Below are 26,513 nucleotides of genomic sequence, written 5' to 3'. Positions count from 1 at the left end.
GCCTGTAAATAATGACAACTCCAATTTTCCCCCTTTGTTTTACTGCAAAAAAAGTAAAATTAAATTAAGAAAATGTTTACAGTTGCAAACTATCCTTTCACAAATGAATCTGCAATTTTACTGATATTATGCCTCAATTTTTCATTTACACATGTGCAGTACAGATCAGATTTCCAAAGGCACAAAACTTTTAGTAACAGGTATAATATTGTTAAAATGTTGGAATTTGGAGCTAAAATGAGTTTGACATCACTGACTGTAGATATCTTCAGGGTAATCTTTGCACTAATTCATCTGGCCATATTGGAACCTTTAGCGTGCCAGTTTTGGCTGTATTTTTGACACCCCTGATCTATTGTATAAATGTACAGAAATCAATTTATTATGTGTAATAACACTTTATCATATCATTTGTTTTCTAATTAATTTTATTAAAATATGAAAGGTTTAGCACATTTAATCTCTGAGGCAGATTTCTAATAAATTGTAGAGCAGTGTTAGGGTCTGTGTGCCATGTAGTGTCAGTGTGCAGGCAGTAGGTGGCGGTAGTGGGTGCAGTAGCTTTGTTCGCAGCTCTGACGCAGGCCCACTGACAGCGGCTGTCTGTCGTAAACATTTACAGTCAGCAGCACTACAACATCCCCCTGCAAGGTGTGTGATGCCCGACGTTTTGCCACTGAGCCAACCTGTTAAGCCGTGAGTATCATTTGACTGTCTGAGCCAGAGTTACTTCTTTAGTCCAGAGTCGTAAACCCGCACATCTCTGGCTGAAACAATTCAAGGTGAATGTTTAACAGTCATGTTTTTTGGAGGGGCCAGATGTGGCTTCTACACTCAGCTAGCTAATGTTAGCTAGCAGGGGCAATATACATGATGTTATCTGCTTTAACGATTTGTTCCGTAGCCGTCAGTTTTGCTTTTTGGCTTTACGTTAACTGCTTTAACTAAACGTTTATGTCTGTTAGCATTTCGACTAGTCGTTAACGCTCAACAACGATGTGTCTACACCATAAACATATCGGCCGAGCTAAGATGTAAAGTATTTCAAAGGTAGTAAAGGTTGCGTTTTCATCTAACCTTGCAAGCTAGCTAAATGTCTACCGGTACAACATGAACTCAGTTACTGTCGGTTATTCGAAACGGAAATGACAGTCCATGTGTGCTGTCACTGGATTTGTTTTGTGTCACTGTCATTTGCCAGCTCTATTTCAGGGTCAATAAGCCTAACAGCTGTTGTAGAATATAATGTCAGACACCATGAGTAAAGTCAAACGTCCTCTCTGAAAGTAAGAAACTAGTCATTATACATGTTTTAAGTAGCTAGTCACAGACTTGCTGGTCTAAGCTGGTAATCTGCCAACAGTGACGCCCTACCTCTTTCACTGAATTGGTTGTGTTTACAGCAAATATCTTACATCTTGCTTGAGCTAAGACAGACATCCACAACTGTTATGTAAATGTGACCTGCACACACAGTTTTTGTAGCATGTTTGCAGTTTTGAGTATGTTTTTAAGCTATGTTACTCTCTGTCCAGAGGGCTTTTGTAGTGACACAGTACAGGGTCTGTTTTTTCCACCTTTGTTTGTCCTTTTGTCCCTTCTTCTTTCTTTCATTATTCATTGACCCCTGTGGAGTAGTGCACAGACAATAGAGGAGAGGATGGATGGTTGTTTAGACAGACGGCTCAGTGGGAGATAAAAGCAAAAAAAAATCTAAGTATGAGGTAGGTCAGGTATATAATCTGAAGGTCATCAGTGCATAAAATGAACTGGTGCAGTTATTCATGTTGGTGTGTAACAAAACAGGCTCTTACTTTGACAAAGTTTGTGTCTCAGAGCTATGTTAATATAGGTCTGCAGGAAAGAAGACATATCCAGGTGTCATCCCTTGTGGAAATGTAAAAGCTTATGCAATCAAAAGCAAGATAATTGCATCATCCCTCAGGTTCTGCCTTTAGAGACACTGGGCTCCTTTGACGATTGGTTCGTTGACTCATTCCCCTAGGATTGTATTAGCCACCAAAGTCCAAAAGGAGTCTTCTCGTGGTTAGTCCTGTTCGTCCTGTGTTTCCTTTAGTTTTTCAAAGGTTTGAGACCAGACAGTGCAGGGTGATGGGAGGTACAATTAGCTTAGTGCCAGAGAAAACCAGAGCAGCCTTTTTCCTCTGAGATTGCCCCTCATTAGCCTGAATGTGTGTGTATGTTTGTACATCTTGTGATTTCAACTGTTTCAGAAAAGACATGCAAAATGGTACGTGCCTGAACAGAATCACCATTGGTTTATGGCCACGTTGTCTGCAAAGGGTCAGTGTTTTTAGATTAATCCAAACATACATTACTTAAACAAATGCACTCTGATTTGTTTACATTGGATTGGCTGGTTAATGCCTGGGGGGAGGCTGTTAAAAACCACCAGGTGTTACAAATGCCAAAGATAAAGGTCAAGGAACTGGCCTCTTTCCATAAGTAATGGCATGAGATGCAGATATGTCTGCAACAAGGCTTGACCTCGGTTTTTACATCTCTTTCCTCATGTGAGTTGCACAATACTGATTAACCAGCATGTACACCTCTGCAAACTAGTGCAGTCTAATGGAACACAATAGAAATAACACCTATGTATAGGAACCTAGGGAAAAGGTGGTTTAGACAGGGAGTGAAATCTGTTAGTTTTTTTTTTTCTCCAGTGAATTTAAGCTCCTTGTTCGGCCTTAGTGTACAGCTTTAAGCCAGTGGATAGATTTTAGCTGATTTGGGACTTTGGGTGTTTTTGTTTTTCATGGGTGATAAAGTTCACTTCTGTTTTCTTGTAGTTAGCAAGCAATTCTAAGTCTTCATAATTTCATATTAGCACATACCCCACTACAATTATTTACATGTAAATAATCATCCAAAAATAGAGCAAGGAGTTTACAGTTGTGCTGAGAAAGGCTTTTTCAATTCTCTTTTGGCCCTAAGGTTTCTTAGGAATGGCACTAAACCTGTTTGGTGTCTCTCCCTTTCTCTCACTCTTACTCTCACCATCATTTGAACCTAACTTTATCTGACTTTTGACGTGCCTGTGTTTTGTCCCATTTCTGCAATCTCTGCAGGCTTAAAGAGAGGCTCGTCTAATAGGTGGCACTGACCTTCAAGCTGAAGGGTCAAACATTGTGAAGGTGGAGCCTGATGGATTATGGTGGTGAGTGTCAAAAGTAGAGCGGAGCTTAGAGTAATAAATAATAAACAAGCTAAAAACTTAAGATTGGCAACATCAGAATTACAATGTACTCTATACTAATGTGAAAAATAATTTACAAAGAATATAAAATCAACTAAAAGCTGTTGAAAATTCGTGTGATGATCTATAGCCAAAGCTATGTTAAAGCTGTTTGAGCGTCTTATTTTATCTGTACTATTAATGCTTTTTCATTTTATCTATAGAACAGTTTGAGAGGGAGGGCAGAGTCATGTCACAAGGTCAGGTCCACGGTGCTGATCTCTGTGATAATCTACCCAACCCCGGGGTCCTCACTGGAAATCTCAATGAGACACACATACTCACACAGGCTCAAAGTAATTCTCCCATAAAAAACGAGGAGGGAGAGGAGCAGAGGCTCAGCCAACAAGCCTATTTCAACAACAATGGGAAAGATAAGGGAGCATACAAGGGACAGCAGAAGGATGAAGAAGAAGACACTGATGAGGTGATGAAGGAAGAAGAGGATGAGGAGGAAGAAGTATCAGAGGCATCAAGCTGTTTAATAGGCTGCCAGTCACCGGACACCCTCATGACTGATTCCTCTTATTCAGAAACTGGTAGGAGACACCACAATCACAGAAACACGTTGCATACCATATGCATCACATATATGTACAAACAATACATGACTTTTCACAAATTTGTGTGAAACTCTTGATTCAGGGTTCCTCACTGATAAGGAAAATTTTTGGTGTGTGAAAGCGTCAAAAGGTGCATAGAAAATAAAAAATTACATAAGAAGGTAGTGTTTGCTTTAGGGTGTTCCATAAGCTGTGACAGTAGAATAAGTTGTCATTTGACGTTAACAAATTTTATTGTGAAACTCGCTATTGCATCAATAATAAACAGGTGATAAAGGTAGTAAAAGTTAATAATAGTAAAAGTAAAAGGATAAGTAAAAAAAAATGGAAAGAATGGGAGAAAAATGTAAAATCTAGAGATTACATTAAATAATACTCTTCTGTCTAGCCAGAGTTGGACCACAGTGTAGGACATGAGAACCTCAAATTTAATAGATTTTGTAATTACATGGTAGACAATGACAGTGTAAACAACTGTGCATAACTTACAGGTTACAGCACCGATTGATTCAATAATGCCTGTTTTCTGTTTGAAGGCTTTATTATAATTCTGCTACTGGAGCCAATTGTCCAACAGAGACAGATTGAGGAGAGTGAAAGAACAAAAATAATATGGAGGGAGGCTTTGTTTGAAGTGGAAGAAATAATTTGGTTTAGCGGATAAGAGAAGTACAGTTCACAGAAAACAAAAGGAGTTCTGCTCCAGAGAAACAAATATACACAGTTTGTGTTTCATGGCATGATCAATTGTAATACTATGTCAGTGTTTGTTTAACAAAAAAAAGCTTATAGCTCAAATCTACATGTGTACATTTGTACACACAGACAAAAGCACAAACCTAACAGTGTTTATGTTAGTAAGCATTTAGCTTTTGGCTGCTTCAGTGCTTTCTTTGTTATTTAAGTGTGTTTTACTACACCAGCAAAACTATTGCAACAATGTCAGCTATGCATCAGCCTCATTACTATTGTATCTTGACATGCGACAACAATGATCAACAAACCAAACATACTTACAAACCTATGGGTGTGTGTTCATGAGTTTCTTACATAATGGGGATATAAATTCATTTCCACTTTCATATATGGGGACATAGATTCCTAACCCACACTTTTACAGTGGGTAGGTTTGTGTCTGGGACAAGTTTAGGCACATTGTGGTCAGGGTACTTCTCCAGGCAGTAAATGTAAGTCTTATCCCTAAACACATGCAAACACAATGCATGTATGTGGTCACATGCACAAAGAAGTAAATGAAGAGAGACAATATTAGCCAATAGCCATAATAGTTTAATACAATAAAACACAAGTGTGTCTGTGTCATCATGTGCTTGTGTACTTTATTTCATCATTCCAATCTAATATTGAGCAGTGAATTAGATTCTCAGGGCAAGTTGGATTTGATTTGTTAGTGTTCCTAGGAACTTACAAAGGGCACAAGTACAATTTCACAAAGTACATTTTAAGCAATACATTTTAAGGTAGGATCACAGTCCTGTTTCTATTTCTAAGAAAGACTATAACACATCAGGTGCCACCAATGAATTGTTATTTAGAAATGTAGCTAAAACTTTTTTCTTCTATTAGTTAATACTCTTCTTTTTATTCACCTACTAAATTACTAATAATTGCTTATATAGGCAAAAACTCGTGTCTGGGTGGAGTTTGGGGAGGCCATGGAGGAGGACTCAAGGAAATTCTGGCAAACTGTCCGGCGCCTCAGGAGGGGAAAGCAGTTCCCCACTAACACTGTTTACAGTGGAAGTGGGGAGCTGCTGACCTCGACTGGGGATGTTGTCGGACGGAAGGAATACTTCGAGGATCTCCTCAATCCCACTGCCACGTCTTCCATGGAGGAAGCAGAGGCTGAGGTCTCAGAGGTGGACTCGTCCATCACCCAAGCTGAAGTCACCGAGGTGGTTGACAAGCTCCTTGGTGGCAGGGCTCCGGGGGTGGATGAGATTCGCCCTGAGTACCTTAAGTCTCTGGATGTGCAGGGACTGTCTTGGCTTACACGTCTCTGTAACATCACGTGGCAGTCGGGGACAGTACCTCTGGATTGGCAGACCAGGGTGGTGGTCCCCCTTTTTGAGAAAGGGGACGGGTGGATGTGCTCCAACTACAGGGGGATCACACTCCTCAGCCTCCCGGGGAAAGTCTATTCCAGGGTACTGAAGAGGAGGATCCGACTGATAGTCGAACCTCGGATCCAGGAGGAACAATGCGGTTTTCGTCCCGGTCGTGGAACACTGGACCAGCTCTATACTCTCCATCGGGTGCTCGAGGGTTCATGGGAGTTCGTCCAACCGGTCCACATGTGTTTTGTGGATCTGGAGAAGGTGTTCAACCATGTCCCTCGTGGTATCCTGTGGGGGGTGCTTCGGGAGTATGGGGTCCAGGCCCTTTGCTAAGGGCAGTCCGGTCCTTGTATGACCGAAGCAGGAGTCTGGTTCACATTATTGCAGTAAGTCAGACCTGTTCCAGGTGCATGTTGGACTCTGGCAGGGATGCCCTTTGTCACCGGTTTTGTTCATAATTCTTATGGACAGAATTTCAAGGTGCAGTCAGGGGCCGGAGAGGGTCCGGTTTGGGGACCACAGGATTTCATCTCTGCTTTTTGCAGATGATGTTGTCCTGCTGGTCTCGTCAAACCTGGACCTTCAACGTGCCCTGGGGTGGTTTGCAGCCAAGTGTGAAGCGAGTGGGATGAGGATCAGCACCTCCAAATCCGAGGCCATGGTTCTCGACTGGAAAAAGGTGGTTTGCCCTCTCCAGGTCGTTGGGGAGTCTTTGCCCTAAGTGGAGGAGTTCAAGTATCTTGGGGTCTTGTTCACGAGTGAGGAAAGGATGGAGCGTGAGATTGACAGACAGATCAGTGCAGCCTCTGCAGTGATGCTGTCACTGTATCCGTCAGTTGTGGTGAAGAAGGAGCTGAGCCGAGAGGCGAAGCTCTCGATTTACCGGTTAATCTATGTTCCTACCCTCACCTATGGTCATGAGCTTCGGGTCATGACTGAAAGGACAAGATCCCGGATACAAGCGGTCGAAATGAGTTTCCTCCGCTGGGTGGCTGGGCGCACCCTTAGGGATAGGGGGAGGAGCTCAGTCACCAGGGAGGAGCTCGGAGTAGAACTGCTGCTCCTCCACATCGAGAGGGGCCGGCTGAGGTGGCTCGGGCATCTTTTTCGGATGCCTCCTGGACACCTCCCTGGGGAGGTGTTCCGGGCATGTCCCACTGGGAGGAGACCTCGGGGAAGACCTAGGACACGCTGGAGAGACTATGTCTCTCAGCTGGCCTGGGAACACCTCGGGGTCCCCTCGGAAGAACTGGAGGAGGTGTCTGGGCAGAGGGAAGTCTGGGCATCCCTGTTAAGACTGTTGCCCCCGCGACCCGGCCCCGGGAGAAGCGAAAGATAATGGATGGATGGATGGATGCTTATATAGTTTTACACTGGAGTTATCTACAGTCATAGTGGAGTGAGCTTACAGGTGTAACAAAACTTGTCCAGTGACGAGGCCTGTCAATTGTCACATAGCAAGCTTATGCTTTTTTAAGATAACTGCAATTATTCAGCATAATCTTGATGATCCATCAACTTAAAAACACAAAACAGCTGGATTAAACACTTAAAAATGTAATATTTCCATCACTATTTCCACTTTTTTTTTACACCATTTGTTGTGCTCCTTACACTACTTCTGTTGGTACCTGTTGTCATCAGCAGCAATTTTAGTCATGTCATACTGGGTAAGGTCAAAGTTTAAACAAGCACTTTGACTGTAACATTTCACTCTACTGTGGTCTTTCTGTCCTCCTGTAGGCAGTCTCTTGGAGACTCCATATCCTTACAGTCCTGGAACCAGTCCAGAGCCTACGTCCCCCATCATTCCAGTGGTCAGTCCAGTGGAAACAAGCCAGGGTGATTCTGAGGTGGACTCGTGTAACTCCAACACTAAACCAGATGTCTCCACCACAGGGTCCATTACCTGCTCGCTAGGACCCACCTGCACCATGGGGCCTATTGATTCCACTACACAAACTGTAACCTCAGACACAAAGCTCTTTAGTGCAACTGGGCCTTCATGTGTCACAGAGACACAGATACTTACAAAAACTACCAACTCCAGTTCAGGACAGTTTACCTCATCTTCAGAGCATGTCTTAAATCATAGAGCCACAGATGTAGGACCCATCACTCCAGCCGTGGAGAAATCAACAGTAATGAAATGTCCAACAAGGCTACAAACTTCCACTACTTCAAGAGCAACAACAGATCCACATCACACCTACACCACAGGGCCTATAACTACTGGTACAGAATCCACCTCTTCTACAGGACCTATAACCTCAAACAGGGAACACCTTACCTCTGCTCCAGTGCACACCTGCACCACAGGGCCCATCCCAAACACTGCTCTGCTGGAATTTCTGGAGCAGCTGGCACAACGAGGGGATGACACTCACCTTCCCCAATACCTTCACCAGGTACCTTGTCTATCAGCTTTAACTCTAACTGAGCTGATGTTCAATGTTTTTCAGTCATATGTTGATAAACCTGTGCTCTCCTGTAAGCTGTTCAAGTATTTCTATCACATAAAGTTCATAATCACAGTGACACTTTGCTCCCTAGGGCATGGGTGTGTTTAGCGTCTGTGTGCACAGAAGCCACATGCCTACTATATAAAAACACTCAGAGTTTTTTTCCACTTTCTCACACACAGTTCTACATGACTGAGCTTGCATGTTTTCAGGTGTGTGAATACCTCTGTCATTTTGATCTGGGAAGGTCTGTGCACACCTGAGCTATGTTAACATTCAGGCACTCAGGTGTATGAGTTCATTTTCTTTAACATTGGAGAGAGCCCTAATTAATACTACAAATGCATTAATGCATTTGTGTTTTAAAATGTCCATTTTTCATGCATTTTTTACTTTATGAATGCTGATAACAAGCTGATAAATTGCAACTGTTGAAAATATTTGATGAAGTCTACAGTAAGTATATAAAAAAAACCTTCAGGCTAAGATTTTGGCAAGTTTGTGATATAATTTCAGAAGAACATACTAATGTGCTTGAAATGTGTCTCACGTGATAAGGGGAGTGGATAACACAGCTGGACATGCAATTGAAAGTCAGAAATATAATGATAAAATACAGGAATTTACCTTCAAGTGTGAATTGGTCATTTGAAAGGGGTCTGACGAAACAGAGAAGGATCCATGATCACTATAGGACTGATACGACCAATCATGCAGTGATTGCCAGTGTCTTTGTCATCATTTCTACATATCAGCATTTTTTGTCTGTCCACAGGCCAGTGCTGCCCCGGAGTTTCTAAACTAAAACTGGGTCAGAGGCATTTCTGAAACCTGATGTTTTTAGAAGATGATAAAAGAGGCTCAGTGTGGACTCTTGGTGTAAATGCAGTAAAAGTTTAAAAGCGCTTTAAATCAAAATGTATTAGTGTGTACAGGGCTGTAGGATGGTTTAATCAAACAAACAAACAATCTAACTGACACCAACAGATTTATATTACCATGGTAATGGTCAGTACAACTAGCCAGTGGCGCCAAGCAACCAAAGATGGAAAGCAAGCCAGAATTTGTAGTTTGTGGATTAATATTGTTGTGGTATTGGAAAAAGGGTGAATTATTGGTCTCGGCTGAGGACTATGCAGTCTGACGACTGTCCTTCTGATGTACATGTATAGTTATGCAACTCAAATATCAAAAATATCAGTTTCTGCTTTTTCATTTTTTTCATTTTTTTTTTTTTTTTTTTTTCCGCAAATTAGCATCTGAACCTGTTACCTAGAGTTCATTCAGTCGTCACTGCACCTCACGTCATTAGAAACACGAGAGGCTTTGTGCCCTCCTCTCCTCCTCTCTCTCTTTCGGTCTGTCTTTCTATCTCTGTTTCTCTCACACTCACACTTCTCTTGTTCTGTGATCAGCTGAGCGGCATGAAAGCGAAACTTGCTGAAGAGAGGTAGAGTGCCTGCCACAATCTATCATTTTTCTGGTTGTCTTCTTTATATCTTGCAGGATTACTCTTCTCTGCTACATGTATGGATCAGGTTTAACTGTGAGATTATGTATTAAATTTGATTTTTCTGTCATTGTTAATGATTACAGAAATGATTGCAGCAGAATTCCTTAAGCACAGTTTTTATGTACTTTGTACCTGTTTCATAGATGGACAAAGTGCTTTGAATGATGCGTCACACTCAAGAATCTCTGTAAAAGAAAACGTTTCAGTCTTAAATACCCTATTGAGTGTAAGTTTTCTTGACAGAATCTGTTATATTTCTTGCTGTGTTTTTCTGCAGGTTGCTGAAGCCTTTGTCTGTCATGAAGACTGTATCCTTATTCTTGTCCTTATCTACCTGCATGTTGGTGTGTAGTGGTGGGAATCAGTTTAGTGTTATGACACACTACTTGTCTTCTTTTCAATTGACTGTTTTTTTTTCATTTGGATTATATTAATTTTCAGATATTTATGTACTGCAAATGAGCTTGAAGACTTTGACTTCTTGCACTAAAGTTAGTGTTGACCTTTTCATAAACTGACAATAAATTCACGGATTTAAAAAAAAAAAAAGAGGAAAAGAGAAGAGTATTGAAAAAGGCAAAGAATTAAGGAAGACAAGACTATTAGAAAAGAAGAATATGAACAACAAAAAGGCAGAAGAGATCATGAAGAGACTGATTAAAGGGAAAAGAGGTGGTGCACTTGTTGAGCTCACAGAGGTTTGAGCAACATGGAATTACTTTCTTTTGAAAAATATTAGCCATTTTAGAATTAAATTGTTTGTAAAGGCATTGTGATTATCTAGTTTCATGATTAATTTTTTTATATCACTAAAAGAAAACTGTTGTGTGTTACAGAACTTTTGATAGAGACAAACCAAGTACTTCAGACTCAGTTGCAGAAAATAACACATGTACAAATGCGTGTTCAGTCAGTAAACTGTTGGAGATGCGTTTAGGAAAGAAGAAAAGCAGCATAGCAAGAATTTGAAAGATTTTTGATCAGGGCAACAAGATACAGCGGGAGGACAGAACCGAGAGAGTCAAAGAGAAGGGAAAGCTAGCTTAGCTATGTCATGCATATATAGAGGGTTAGTTAGAAAAAGAGAGAGCATTGAGCTATGTCAAAGAAGGGTTTTGTTTTGGCTGCTCATATCCATAAACATGAGAGTACTGCATTTTGGAGCACTTTCTGCCTTTATCTCTTCAGGCTCTCTAGATCTCCTCCTCTCCTCCCCCTCTCTCTTTGTCCGCTGATTTTCAGACTTTCTTTCACCTCCTTTCTCTGTTACTTACAGCAATTTATGACCGGAAATACATGTTATGCATTATGTATGTGTACTTCTATGTTTCTTAACCTTTGGTATTCAGATCAAAGGGCACTATGGTGCATACAGTTAGAGAGACTCTACCACCAGAGAGTATTGGACAACCTGAATGCACTACAGGAACAATGGGGTAACACACACACTGTCCATGCAAATTAGCAGCATACATAAACCTGTGTGGTATATATTTATTTATGTACTGTAAGTCCAGTCTTTCTTTCACTGGATACTTGGGTAACCAGCAGGTTATCAATGATTTCTTAACTCTGTGAAGTTGTAGTCCAATACATATAAAAAATGATTATATATTATGTATTATCCACTTCTATAGTAAATATTATAATGGAGTTGTAACTGTGATCTCTCCATCTATGGACTTTTTTTGCAGAGGCACAGTGTAAAAGGACTTCTACTGACTTGGCAACCCAACATCTGGACACTCTTAAGCACATCTGCCAGACGCACAGTCGGTCAGTATCATGGATGTTTTATTACAAATGGATCCTGAACCTTTCTGGAGTTTGCAAATGTTATCAACCCCAATGATTGAAATTAGAAAAATAAAAAGACCTGATATGCTGCGTTTTTGAGAAATGTGACAACAGATGTTTATTTCTCAGTATCAAGTTCAATACAAAGTTAGATCTGAGAGTCTTAGAGAAAGCTTTGATTTGCTCAAACTAAAAATATGGTTAAATCAGTTTACCCAGAATTGCAAAGGGTGAAAACAAACTTTCTCACAACTTCAGCTAACAAGATAAGTATTTTATTCACATTTATTCACTTACACACAAGTGAAGTAACTATTGCACGACCGATCTATTAGTTTTAATGCAGCAGGTGTAAAATCTGGCAAACTGACCATGAGATGCTGGATTTAGTCCAGTTAACACCTTTTGTGTATATATGACAAATTTGTAAGCTGTGGCAGGGTTCTAGAAATGTTAATTTCACAGCAAACAACAAAAGCCAGTTTAGTATAAATTAAAACTTGTTACCTTGTACTTTTATGAGCGCAGGTATGAGTGTGCATATTTGAGAACAAATCTGCGATGTGTGTATCTTGATTTGGTGTATGCTCATCTAGATGGAAAAAATTCTAAATTGAGGCCCCTTTAGTGTATTCAATATTTATCAGCTCTCAGTGTACTGTACCTGCTACACACACCTGTACATAGTGTGTTGTCCCAGACAGGTGAAGTGTGGGTTTGTAAGACTGTGTGCATGTATGTCTATGTGTCTGGTGAGTACTGCAGTGATGGCTCAAACATATGGTTTTTTGCAGCAGCAAGCACATTTAGACACTTGAGCCTTCACACTGCTAGAGTTTCACTTCGCTAAACATGCACACACAGTCACTCACACCCATGTTGTAATAGCCAAGGAAATGTGTACAGGCTAATATTAGAATGGTAGACTAGAGAAGAGTCAACCATCTTTCATGTCTGTATTTACTAAAACCAAGAACAGACTTTAGTAGGTAGAATCTCATTCTGTCTTTCTCTTTTTTTGTGTGTTCACAGACCAAGGGCTAATGATGCTGTGGTAAGTTATTCCTCAGTTTGCTGTGTGTGCTCAAGAATGCATGTGTATTTTGTATTTCAGATGACTCATGGATGTTTGGTGACATGTTTTCACACAAAATATCTTTGGCATCCTCAGTACACCTCTTCTAAGTTTAGCGTGCATGTAAATTTGGAACAGATTTTCAATAATGTATGTAACTTACCCCAACTAAACTTGATAGTGCATTGTTCCATGTTTCTATATATGTGTATGGATATTTTCACAGTATGCATCTCTGGACCTTTTAAGACCAACATTTGATAAAGGTGGCGCCGTATCTCTATGCACCTCAGGTGAGTAGGTACATTGCAAAGTGAATGTGTGCAAGTCTGTGTCTGTGTACTATCAGTGGTTTTCCACATTTTTAGAAACTTAACTACAAGTCACTTAGTCTTTGCGTAACTGTAAGCCAAGTATGACACTAAGTATTTAATCTGTATTTAAATGTATAGCAACCATGAGTTTGTGAAAAGCAGGAAATCTGTCTAATTTCTCAGGAAATGCTTTTAATAGAATGTGGTAGTATTGTAGGTTATATTAATTTTAGTTACTGACTGAAAAATAAAAAATGTCATTTTAATCATAGAATATTTTTACATTGTGAGCTCAAGCATTTGATATTATATATTTTCTGTTAAGGTTTTCTTCTAACTACTTTAAGTGCTCTCTGACACTTTTTCTATGATACCCTATCTGTTAATCTAAACCTTAAATTGACTGTGGTTCTCTACCTTGTATCTTTTTTATTTGCAGCTTGTCAGGTTAAAGGAGGGATGGAGCAGAGGGCCACAGACTCCTCCCTTCCTCTAAGCAGTCCTTCACTGTCACCCTCCATTAGTTCGGCAGATAGCCTCAATTCTCCTGAGGTCACAGAAGCAGACAGGGAAGACCCAGACAGAGAATTAACAGGGAAGGCCAGTTTCCACAAATCTCTATTGAATGACAAGGAGGCCACTGACAGAGAGGGAGGAAAGGCAGAGGGAGGGCTGGGATCCACCACTTCTGTTGAAGGAAGTGGAGTACACCCCTCCACGGCTGGACACATGGATCAGTCCAGACCCGCAGAGCAGCAGGGAGGAGATTTAGCCCCAGCACAGGAAAAGGAGGCAAAAAAAGAAGAAGAGGAGAGGGACGTGGAAGAGGCAGCAGAGGCTCTAGAGATGGAAGATGAGGGAGAAGAAGAGGAGGAGGAGAAACAGAAGAGAAGACATGTTACTTTTTGTCCGGAAGCTCTCCCAGTGGAGACCCTCGGCAGAGAGGTGGAGGTTCAACATCTGCACCAGGAAGCTCTGGCAGAGGAGAAGATACATCAAGAGAATTGGCTTTCCCAAGAAATCCAGGTACTGATCTGATTTAGTTGTATGTTTACAAGAACACTGAACATGATTTCAACTTTTTTTTAGACTTAAAGTCAAAATGGAAAAAAAAATCACTATGATAAGGTACAATCTTCTTGTTTATAGTTTATTTATTTTGTCGGGAATTTGACATTTGTGTGTTTCAGAGATTCCACCTGTATCATAACCATTATTGTGATTCTTTATTCTGCTGATAAGGTAGAATTAGTTGTAGGTGTGTAGGGCTTTGTTTCTTCTACAAATTGACTGTTGTGTAGTCCATGTAACTGGACTGTTCCTCTATTTATTCTTGACAAACAGTTGTTGCTATCACTTAAAGTATAAGTGCCACTTCCTTTGTCATGCAGTTTTTTCTTGTCAGTTGTACGTTTTTCTTTCTTTTTTTCTATTCCGCAAAAATGTATAAACTGTAAGTTTGTTTCACTATTTATTGATAGCAGCCAGACAGAGGACAGTAGAGTGGAGTCATAAAATCGACTGCTGTTTCCATAACAGTAAACTGATATGTAATTTATAACTACATTGCATTGTCTCTGCAGGAGGGTGATAAAAACTCTAAGGCTCTTCTTGAAGTTCACCTTCTTCAAGGCGCTCATATGAAGCATCAGGAACAGGGTGGTGATGGGAAAGAGGAAGAAGAGGAGGAGGAAGAAGAAGAAGAAGAAGAAGAGGAGTATGAAGTAGAGCAAGCTGACCTCATCAGAGCTGCTGCGTCATTGGACGACATGGCTAAACTCATCACTGTAGAAGAGGTGGGTATACTGTCATATGTTCCCTTGGGTGAGTCAATCAGACTGACCTTTACTTTTCTCCCCAAGACCATGAGTATTGTAGAGAGTCCTCTGATATCACTAAATGATGGACTTCAAGGCATGTTGAGTTTATTTTAACATTTGTGCTGACGTCCTACTTTGTGCATGTAGACTTAAAATGCTATACAGCGTGTAGCCTGAATAAGTTTTTATTTTATATTTTCTTCTCTCTGACTTTAATATCAAGGGAAAAAAATAGTTGGACTAAAGAACAAAATAAATATTTGGCTCTGATTTGCAACTCTTTTGAAGTGCATGTCTGACTACTGCATCTGGAGATCTGAGCCCATTATAATGGACAGCACGGTGCCCAGTTGACAGAGCCTAATGGCATTACCTAGCCATTACTGTGATCGCGTGACTATAAATTTGTTTTGCGGACACAGAAGCCAATTTGACTTTTAACTGTTCTGTACTGAGAATTACACCTAAGTGGGAAAACTGTTCCCTGTATTGTTATTTTTTTGTAGGAGATTTGAATTTATTCTATGTAAATTTCTTTTCTGTATTTCATACAAATAAACAAGCTTATTGGCAGTTTAATCACTTTTTAAGCTCAAGGGGTGTTTACTGACTTACTCCTATAGGTAATTCAAGAATAGGGGCAAGACACATAAAGAAAATAAACATAGCTGAAGAAGGATTCTGCACATACAGCTGAACAGAGATAGAACTGAGGCACAGTGGAATTCAGAGTAGTGGCCTGTTTTTTTTTTGTTTGTTTTTTTAATCTAATACAGTATGTAGAGCAGTCAGGTTTTTAAAAAGCTCAGTTACTTTTTCTTCTGTTTTAAAGGTCATTCAAGTGAATTCATGATCCAGCTTAGCCTTTTATGAGTAGATGGATCGAGTAAACCCTTGAACATGAGTTTTGTGGAAAAGGAATGTAGGGATCCCATAGGTCTGTTGGGCTGCCATCTAAAGATTACGTAGGATGTAACTAGGGCTGCACGATTAATCGATTTTAAATCGAAATCGGATTTTTTAATTAGGACGATTTTTAAAAAAGAGAAATCGTAAAATCGATTTCATCTTTCTTCTGCCTCCGGGCCGCGCGCCTCCGCGCGCCCGTGGGCTACCGTAGGCTCTTCCTGTGACAGCGGTCTGTCACAGAAGTCTGTGTAATGACCGCGGACGTTAAATCTGTTCATGAACCCGCAGTACTTATAGCAATATAAGCCGTGGCTTCACGCAGGCATCCCGCAATTGAAATATAGTGAGATGGGGATCACTCATCTTCCGTTGTCCCGGATCCGTACCGTACTGTCTTCTTCTGAACCGGGTCCGGGTCTCGGGGTCATCAGCCTCAGCAGAGGAGCCCACACAGCCCTGTGCCCACACACATCCACCAGCTCCACAGACAGAATCCCTCCAGTGTGTCCTGGGTCAGTCTGTTCCACGCACGGATCCCTCAGTTTAAATAAAACCACATCTGGATCACTCATATTACGTGGTCCATGCACACACGACTGATGCCTGTCACTGACTTACACTGGTATCACTGCTGTGGGCCCAGATACCCCAAAAAGGGGGGGGGGGGGACTTTTTTTTTTTTTTTTTAAATAATTAATTTAGTCCTCTTACTTGCTAAATTTTTCATTCACAAATGTAAGTTCTTTAACACAAAACCAAACATTATTTATATTTTGTGAGATATTGAACTTTATTTAAAGCTGTTAGATAAATCTGGAAACAAAAAGGCTATAAAAAACATAAGTATTTGCTCTGATTTGGACATTTAATATAGTGTATTCCCCCTGACAAACTTATGTTATTTTCTTGTTGTATACATTGTTTGTGTACTCTACTTCATTTTAAAGATTTAATGAAGAGAAAAAACAAAACAAAACTGTGGGTTCATCACGTGATACCATCACAGCTTTGAGGTCAGAGCAGTGGCTTGCATTGTGGACTGCTCACGAAAACGACATGCTGACTTCTGTTGTCTTTTCTAGTTATACCCAAAAATCGAAATAGAAATCGAAAATCGAGTTTTTAGAGGAAAAAATCGGGATTTTTCTTTTTTGCCAAAATCGTGCAGCCCTAGATGTAACATAGATAAAGTATCACAAAGCACAAGTTCTACTTGCACAATGAGAGAGACACCCTTTCAACCCTCATAGTTTCTTTAGCTAAACATATGGTTAAATGTAATTTGCATGTGATTGCAGTTTGTGTTAAAGTAATAATAATAATAATAATAATAATAATGGATTAGATTTCTATAGCGCTTTTCAAGGCACCCAAAGCGCTTTACATTATTGATCCATTATTCATTCACTCATAGACTCTCAAAGTAGTATTTGAGCCCTTCACAGCAGAGAATTGCCTAGTGTGTGGTGGTTAATGCTGAATGTTTTGGGATCATTGAAAAAATGGTTCAGTGTTGTTGATTTTGCAGTTGTTCGCCCTCTATTGGACATGGCTGATCAATGCATGCTTTGTATTGCCTTCCCACATACATAATGCTCTTCTTTATATGTGAAGATGACCAGATAACATAGTATCTGGTCTAGATTGAAAAATAATGCTTATCTAAATGTATGAATTCTCCTAAACATCTCTTTGTCTTTCTGTTGTATCTCAGATGTCTCCTGCCCCTGGTCTGGTCTCCATATTGAAGAAGCGGAATGTGTGTGTTGACACTGTGACTGTGTCTGCCAATTCAGAGCCTCAGGGAAGTAAACCACCTTCCAAAAGACGAGTCCGCTTTAGAGTTCCTGATGACGGTTTTGAGCAGGGTAGGATTTATTACATACATTTATACAGATGTAGTGTATTTCCATAAGCATAAAATCAGACAATCACCTTCCTAACCTTGGATTGTCAAGTTCATCCTTAAACACCCCACTGAATAGTAACACATCCATTATGAAGACATTGTCAGATAGAGTTGATGAATTCTAGCAGACTCCCTTTTATATAGTATTAATCTCCTGCCCTGTCTTCTTTCCCTGTAGATGTTGGTGGAGGAGACTCGTGTCTGCTTCTTTTCCTGCTTTGTCTAGTTACTGTTGTGATCAGCGTGGGAGGCACTGCCCTCTACTGTGCTCTGGGTGACACCCACTCCTCAGTCTGTCAGGACTTCTCCAGAAATGCAGACTTCTACATCAGTCAGATCCAGCGTGGAATAGCTCAAATTCAGCACTGGTTTGCCCCAGCCTCATAGCAGTGGGGCAGTTTATCAACCATGTGAAGCCAATGGCATCACTGTTGATGAGCCTGTGCTCCACCTGTTCTTGCTGGAAAGTGATTTCTGAGGTAATGGTGCCAGGTAGCTGCCACAGGTTCTTTTTAATGTGGATTATGTGGCTATTATACTGCCTTAATGGTACAGCAATCAGATATGTCACCCAGTTTGTTAAGACGTAGCCAAGTGTCATAAAGATGTCTCCTTACAACATTTTAAAACGGTAATTTAGAAACAAAACAGTTAGACACAGATCAAAACTAAAGAAGAAAGTAAGCAAACAGGAAGAACCACCTTATTCATGCCCCTTCAGCTCTGTCCAGATAAAGTTTGGTTTAGAAAATACCTGAATGTGTCCTGTTGGGATATCTTAGAGGTGAATTTATAACATACACATCAACTGTAGGACGGTGACACACTGGCTGAAGAAATCCTCCACAGATGGAGTGGACTGGACACCAACTCTAAACTGAAGAAAAAAGAGCAGTAACAACTGTTCTAACCTGTGGAGTTGTAAAACGACATATAATGTAGAGTTTATAAATAGGGTGGGCATGGAGATGCTCTCTCTACATACTGCACATATGCGAAGGGCCCAATGGGCATTTTACAAACTGTTGCAACCACTGGTGTTGCTTTTATTGTTGACATTTTTAAAATGGAGATGAAATTTTAAAATGAACAAACCATTCTCTGGTCTAATACTTGGAATGAAATCGTTTTGTCTTAACAATGTCTTAAATCTTTGAATGAATGTTTTGCCTTCAACATTCAACTTTGCTTTGTATCATTTATGAGTCATTTATAGCCAATAACAGACAGAAAAAGGTTGGCAAACCTCAGATTTGAGTTTCATAAGAACAACAGATGCATCGACTACATCTTGGGGGAAATTGTCCATTTTATTAGAAATAGCTGTGAACAAATTAATATTTGCTTAAAAACTTGCATACCAGGTGTTCAGCAGATGTTATGGTGAAAAAAAACTATATTCCCCATGTGTCAACACATTTGACATGTCTTGCTGGCCCTTTTCTGTAAATTTTCCACTGGGGAAATGTCTGCTATTGGTTCCAATGAGCTCGATTAACACTGCTTTGTGTAGCACGTAAAGGAACACAGTGAACCTCTGTATATATTGTCAAAAGAATGTTTATCACATTACACATAAGAAGGGTATGGCTTTTTTTTTTTTTTTTTTTTTTTTTTAAGATACTGCAATATTTCTACAGGTGCTGTCCTGTCATCAACTGATTAAATACAGGTTTTTTACAGTTTGGTTGAAAAATATCCATATGCACAACTTTCTCTACAGTTCAGTGTGAGAATCCACCTGCCAATGAACATGATGTCCAGACAGATCACACTTGAACAGAAAAAGATTTAACCAGGCCCAGAAAAAAAGGACGAAGGATGTGTAGAATTAATACTGAAAACAAAAACTCTTGAGAGTAATTTACCAGGATTTAATGGGATCATTTGATTAACTAATTTGGACTAACTGTGTTAGTTCAGCTATGTCTGTCTATGTTTTCTGTTAAGGACTCTACTCTGCAGGTCATCCTCAGTGTGTGTTTTCCCAGTTTTTACAATTCAGAACACATTTTGCCACTAAGTGGCAGTAACTTTTGCCATTACTAGTCAAACACATATTCTAATAGTTTCAGATAGAGATGGAATACTTTCCTTGTTCAGTTTTTCTTAGGAAATATGTTTTATTCTAAAGAAAACAAAAATCCCAAAACAAATCTGTTATTGTACATAAAACCAACAGCAGGTGTAACTTTTTTTTTCCTTTATTTTTTTCTTTTTGTCCTTTCCCTCTTATGTTTTATTTTAATACATTGCAATAGGTGGCATCCTGCTAATTATTTCCCCTGTTAAAGGATGCCAAAATAAGTGCCCTAGAAAAACCACGTATCTCTGAAAGATGCAAAAAAAAGAAGAAAAAAAGAAAATCTAGTTTCCTACCTATGCATTTTCAGTATTATCCTCAACTTATGGCCTGTCAGTTAAAATAAATGAAAAATCCTTGGAGATATGAGGTTTTCCCAGGGACCACGGGTTCATTCTTGTTTTTATTTGCACATGTCTTCTGGCTGGTTCAGTCGACTGTAACACTGAAAACATCTTATTTAATCTTGTGGATTATTTTAATTATTTATAAGGATAGGGCTCTCGTGTATTTAGTTTAGAAGGAAAACAGGTGTAAATCCTTTATTCTGTTTTATTTGGGATGTTTTTGTTTTTGGCTTGATTTTTGCCATTGTAGATCATATTGCTTCCATTTCATTTATTTCTTTAGGGAGCTTTTATAGAGAATTAGACTTTTTAAAAACAGAAATCATTTTAATACTTTGGTCATAATTATTGGTTATATAAGGTTTCATCAGTTTGCCTTACTGACTCCTGTAGGTGATCTGAAATTGGAGTATGTCCAACTGCTGTCATCTTCACATCTTCACTGTAGATTGTGATTTGTTTACAGGTACATGCACATGTATTTTACTTGGTCAGTCTTTAACAGATTTATTAATGAATGTATGACAAGCAGTCTTTCTTATGTATGAATCAATATTGCTGATTTATGACAGGTATGTTATCTATTCATGAATGATTTTTCTTGTTTCTTGCAAATTGTTATATTTTGTTGTTTCTGAAAACTGCCTCCTTGTTGTATCTCCTGTTAAAGACATTGAAAGTGTTCATCAGACTCCATTTTTGTCTCTTTGTGACTTTGCTGGCCTGTGTTAATGTTAGTATGAGGACTACACTGGATCAAAGTGACTATCCAGGGTAATGAGAGGGGAGTAAAGATGATGTTTCCTCATATCTGTGTTGACACAAAGACAATATTTACTTAAAATAAGAGTCTCTTTAAGTCGCATTGGGGCAACAATCAGTGATAGGCAGAGGGGATAGCATAATTTTGATGAAAATTGTCATGTCTTCCAAAGCAGACAGACTGTAGTGACTTTTCAGGGAACAAATTGCTTCTGGTGTAGAAGATATAACAAATAAAAAGAAGACTGCTGAAAAACTGACTCCTAGTATGGTTAGATCATTGCTTTTATCAACTGAACAGTGTTCAACAATCTCTTAAATAGTGAGGTTCAGTCTATTTAATGGAACCTGCTTTGTATATTTTATTACAATAGCTCATACTCATCTAAACTATTAAGACAGGCTTACAACTCAGTTCAAGATTTAAGAAGTTTATTGTCATGTACACAGCATAAACAGTGGTTTCACTTGGTAATGAAATTCTTACTTTGCTTGTTGCCTAAACACAATTGAAATAACTAACCTAAACTAATGGAATAACTTGAATTCTAAGCATATGATATGAATTGAGTTCAATATACAAAAGGGTAGAGTGAAGTCAAAAATATTAAACTCAACTATGCGCAATATTACTCTGAATGTGCAAATATTGTTTATATTGTATAAACATGCAAACATTGAATTTACACATCAAAATTTTCCAGATTAAAAATGGATAAAAAATACATTTTAATCTGTATTTCATCACTTATGGCCAAAACGTACTGTTAATAGTAGGAGGTAAACTTTGGAATAGCTTTCCCCTCCCAATAAGAGAGAACGTGCAACACTTTTAAAACTCACTTAAAACAATGGCTCCTAGAAAACCAGAGATGCAGTCATTTTTAATTGACATACATTTCATCACACATACACTTTCTTTGTTTTGTTGTATGTAAGTATAGAAGTGAATGCATAGGCTAATTCCCTTGTGATCATCCTATATTTGTTTTTTGTTTATTTATGTTTGTTTGTTTGTCTGTTTGTTTTGATGATGCCTATGTCATCATTACGTTTATTTATTTATTTTTATTTATTTATTTATAGCGAACGAGTGATGTACTTATGTTGGCTGTTTAATGTTTTGTTTGTGCCACCTGCCAAGGGACTGCAGATGAAAAGTAGTTATTTTTACTAATTCTGACATATTTACATGGGTATATTTTTTTATACAGCAATGTTCATAAATGTGCACGGTCCTTATTAAATAAACCAATAAATAATAATAATAATAATAATAATAATAATAATAATAATAATAATAATAATAATAATAATAATAATACATTTTATTTATAAGCGCCTTTCAAGACACCCAAGGACACTGTACAACAAGATAAAACAAACAATCCATAAAATACAAAGAAATAAACAGATTAAAACAAATAATTACTATATATAGAAATGAAGTAGTAGAATGGAGATTAGAGCTTATGGGGGGTAGGCTATTCTGAAAAGGTGAGTTTTGAGTCTGGATTTGAATGTGGGGAGAGAGTCACAGTTACGGATGGATGGTGGGAGGGAGCTCCAGAGCTGAGGAGCAGAGTGGCTGAAGGCTCGGCCTCCCATGGTGCTGAGACGGACAGGGGCACGGTGAGGTGGATAGAGGAGGAGGACCTGAGGGAACGGAAAATAGATAAAATATAATGACAACCTTTTTTTTTTTTTTTTTAAACAACTTTATTAACAACATTTGAGTATACTGTACAAAATTTTAAACAAACATCAAGATGTCAAAAGAGAAAAAGCATTTGAACATATAAGTTTAAAAAAATAATGCATAAATTTAAAAATACAAAGCATAAAATACAAATTATAATTTAAAAAAAGTAAATAAGTAAATAAACAATAAATCTGACAAATATAAATAAATAAATGCAAGAGAGTTCAGTCAGTTTTGAAAAATTGTTTATAACTAGCCAATGTGTTAGTGCTTTTTTTTAAATTATTATTATTATATATGAATTCTAAAGATTTAATATAATTTTCAAATTCTTATAAGAAGATTTTAAAATTTGCGTGTGTTTTAGTATATTTGTTTTTAGGTATATGAAATTTTCCAAATAATATGAATAAATTTACAATAAATTCTAGATTATTGGTATCATGTTTAAAATAAGTAATTACATTTTAGGATGTTATATTTATTTTATTGTTACTTTTAGATATGATATAATTTTCAATTTTGGACCAAAAATTAGAAGAATGTTCACATAAAAAGAATAAGTGTAAAGTAGATTCAGATTCAGATTGACAAAAGTTACATATTTCTTCCACATCATAAAATCGACACAAAATAGCGTTGGAGAGATATATGTTATGTAAAATTTTGAGATGTAAAATTCTAATTTTGTTTGTAACACAGCATTTATATGGTAATGGCCATGCTCTTGACCACTCAGTTTTAGAAAAAGTTGAATTCCATACTGCTTTACCTCTGGGGGAGATTTTCTTCTTTTCATTCAATGCATTACGTTTATGTCTGTTATTACAGCTCGAACTAAATATAATGACAACCTTTTTTTTTTTTTTTTTTTTTTTTTACTTTATTTAAATATCAATATACAAACTTTGTCAAACATTTAGCATGTAACACAATACATATAAGAGAATACATATATAAAAACAATATAATGACAACCTGCTTTAGTGAGGAGGGACTGCGTGACGTCATGACGCAGCCTTTACGTCTGATGCGGATGTAAACACCGCTGCGGTTCACGTGGAGTGCTGTAAAGTGAACATGGCACCGAAACTGGAGCGTTTTGTGAGCCCAGGTAAAGGTAACGGGCTCCGGGCCACGGGCAGGATCCTTAAAGGGGAGCTGGTGTTCTCCGCTGAGCCGCTGGCGAACTGCGTGTCCAAAAAAGTGTCCAGAGACGTCTGTCACCACTGCTTCACACGGTAGAACAACACAGGCTTCTGTTAGCATCCTCCTACCTGTTGGTTTGATGTGTGGATACTGTCTGTGGTTTCATGTTTTATCTGGGATGCACCTAATGTCAGTGGTCCATGAGCAATTCAGTGTTGAAGGCTGTAAACGAGGGCAATATTATGAGTTGATTTAATCCAAGTCTCAGTTAGTTTTCTGTCTTTATTTGTTTGTTACCTTCATTTACTGGTTGGCATGTATCAGTCATGGTGTTGCTAGTTATTGAATGCTCATGATCACGTATCAACTGCATCTCCTATTTTAAAAGTAGTAACCACTAGATGGCACAAGAACTCCTTCTGTATTTCTGTAGCATAGACTGCAGTAATTGTCCTCAATATCCAGCACAGAAATGATTCCCAGTCATTGAAAATAAATTCAAAGAAATAGGAGTGAGATTAGAATAAGAGGGTGTGGTGAGTGATGAAACATTTTATGGTTTAAATTCTCAAAAATTATATTGAGTTTGCATTTTTTGGAATTTATGTTAATCTATCAATAACAGAGCATTAAGGATTTTCCAATGTTTTTTTTTTTTTATGTTAAGTTGTATTATAAAGTCAATGAGGAGCAGTTAGAGAGAATGTACAAGTACACCATATTACACCAAATGTGTTTGCAGTGTCAGTGTTAGAACAGATGCATGTGTTAGAGGTGATTCAACCTGTTACAACTCATTTGGCTGCAGTTGTTTTGCTGTTTGCTTTGCTATGCTTTGTCTAATAGAGCTGCCTCATCAAGCAAAAGTGTGTTTACAGAATTATGAGACTATAATTTGACTATAAGACCAGTGACATGTACAGTGTGATAGTTAGGCTTCTGATGTAGACAATGCATGATGAATTAGCTAATGCATTACAGTATGTGTCTTATATGTATGTGATGGTGGATGATAGTAGTTAACACAAATGTCCATAAGACACCTCACTTCTTGTGGAGGTTTGAGTTGCACACACAAAAAAAAAACACAAAGCAAAACCAAAAAAAAATTATAATATATTTTTCTTTTATTATGCAACTTTTTGAAGCATGTGAGCTGATGTTATATGTGTCTGAGGACATCTGCTATCAGAGGTGCGGCTTTACGTTTTGGCTGTGTAGGCTGTCGGTATGGTGTTGCTATGGGCTGTTTTCAAGGTTGGACATGTGTATAGTGTGTGACACGATAAATACTAACAGAGTTACAATTTAGATTGAAATTTAGGCTGTGAGAGGAAAACCAATGTGTTGCAGTAAAACAATGTAATAATATCAGGTCAGAGGCGTTTCATCAAAAAATTCAGATGCATCACCTGACCCATTTTGGGCCAATCAATGTGGAGAGCATCTAAACTCATATCTGACAGTTGTACTTTGTCCCAAATGGACTTTATCACCAAGTTTAGTCTTTAAATTTGTTTTGCCAGTATTTATTATCAAAAGCCAGTTTCCGTAACTAAGGATTGAACCACCAAGGCCCTCGCTGAAAAACAAGATTTGTACCTCTTGTACCAAGTCACCACAGAATTGATGATTTTAAGGTGAATAGACTTTTGAGTGCTTCAGGTTATTTAAGTAGAATTGAAATAACTCAAATGAATAATTTCAACCCCCCAGTGATAGAACCTAGATAGCACTTAAACCCTCTGAATTCCAATAAGAAACCTTGATGTCATCAGTCACATTGATCGATGCAGCAGTACATCAGTATTAGCTGATCTTTACAAATATCAGTCATTGGTATATAAGATGACATTTCACAGATGGCAGTTGTAGGTATTTCCTAAATTTGTATGATTGAATTTGTTCTCATTCAGAGACAATGTGATGAAGAGCTGAAAGACTTCCAAACAGTTAGACAATTGTTATCTACAGTATATATTATTAAGATGATCTTTTCCCTGGCACAAAAAAAGGGGGGTGGTTAATAGCAGCAAAAACAAAATGTATGAGATTACTCTGAATTATTATTATTGTGTAATTGTTAGTTAATCAGCAAAAAATGGGTCTGTTTTTAAGTAGCACCAGTAATGATGAGTTCATTTAGTACTGCAACAAATCCTCTAAATCTGCAGCAGAAAGATGTGTGTGTGCATTTGTGGTTTTTACTGCGTATGTGTCTGTGTGTTTCAATTACTGGAATCTGAGCTGAGTAATTGGCTGAAGAACAGCTAAGAAATGCCCTGCAGGGATGTAAATGTGTTGAATTGATGCTACAACAACAGGGCACCATTGTTTATTTTTTAACTTGAATTCATGACTTGAGCTGCTTCCTTTGCAGACTCTAAAACTGGAGTGTGAGGGGAAAACAAACTTGTGTCAGTTTGCACATGTTTGCAGGTGTTGTGTTATATTACACAGATATGTCTGAGTTTTGCTCTGTCACTTAGAAAGACTGGTGCAGCTCAGTGTTGAACAATTTATCAAAATATGATCAGACCCTTCAGAAAGTCCTGTTTTTTAAAAAAAATAATTTTCTCTGTAGATGATCCCATTTAGCTTCTACAGTATTTATTCAACACAGTTCATTCAGTTTTTATTTCTGGCATGCTTGACCACACATATGCATTTCTCAGTCTTTATTGTAATATATGTACAACTGAAACATACAACAAATTAGGGCTGGGGGATAAAACAATAACATTATAGGGAGACCACAAGACCATTCACAA

General features: G+C 38.4%; 2 protein-coding genes across 3 annotated transcripts in view; both read left to right on the top strand.

The window, feature by feature from the left end:
• Positions 1-589: 589 nt before the first annotated feature.
• On the top strand, positions 590-20,815 carry cnsta (consortin, connexin sorting protein a). 2 transcript variants are annotated; one of them, XM_030124448.1, is made up of 13 exons: positions 590-696; positions 3,093-3,181; positions 3,424-3,798; positions 7,644-8,308; positions 10,153-10,183; positions 11,225-11,311; positions 11,570-11,651; positions 12,705-12,726; positions 12,974-13,040; positions 13,501-14,087; positions 14,645-14,857; positions 17,505-17,658; positions 17,878-20,815. In XM_030124448.1, exons 2-13 carry the CDS (start codon positions 3,169-3,171, stop codon positions 18,084-18,086), a joined length of 2,505 nt encoding a protein of 834 aa, XP_029980308.1. In that variant the 5' UTR covers positions 590-696; positions 3,093-3,168; the 3' UTR covers positions 18,087-20,815. The 2 variants fall into 2 exon arrangements, with proteins under 2 accessions (XP_029980308.1, XP_029980316.1); XM_030124456.1 differs by lacking the exon at positions 590-696 and adding an exon at positions 707-782.
• Positions 20,816-23,634: 2,819 nt separating this feature from the next.
• The window catches only part of smyd3 (SET and MYND domain containing 3), a 101,956-nt gene continuing 99,077 nt past the window's right edge, over positions 23,635-26,513 (top strand). The window contains exon 1 of the mRNA XM_030131099.1: positions 23,635-23,834. Within this exon, the coding sequence (XP_029986959.1) occupies positions 23,674-23,834 (161 nt within the window). The 5' untranslated portion in view covers positions 23,635-23,673. The remainder of the gene's footprint in view (positions 23,835-26,513) is intronic.

The sequence above is a fragment of the Sphaeramia orbicularis genome, chromosome 3 (genome assembly GCF_902148855.1).
Source record: "Sphaeramia orbicularis chromosome 3, fSphaOr1.1, whole genome shotgun sequence".
Lineage (NCBI taxonomy): Eukaryota > Metazoa > Chordata > Actinopteri > Kurtiformes > Apogonidae > Sphaeramia > Sphaeramia orbicularis.
This window is presented reverse-complemented; position numbering and strand designations above follow the sequence as displayed.

What these genes read in the sequence shown, in the direction of transcription:
- cnsta (XM_030124448.1), top strand. An exon ending in TGCACTACAGGAACAATGGG is followed by an intron (nt 11,312 to 11,569) that starts GTAACACACACA and finishes CTTTTTTTGCAG; the next exon opens with AGGCACAGTGTAAAAGGACT. An exon ending in CGTATCTCTATGCACCTCAG is followed by an intron (nt 13,041 to 13,500) that starts GTGAGTAGGTAC and finishes TTTTATTTGCAG; the next exon opens with CTTGTCAGGTTAAAGGAGGG.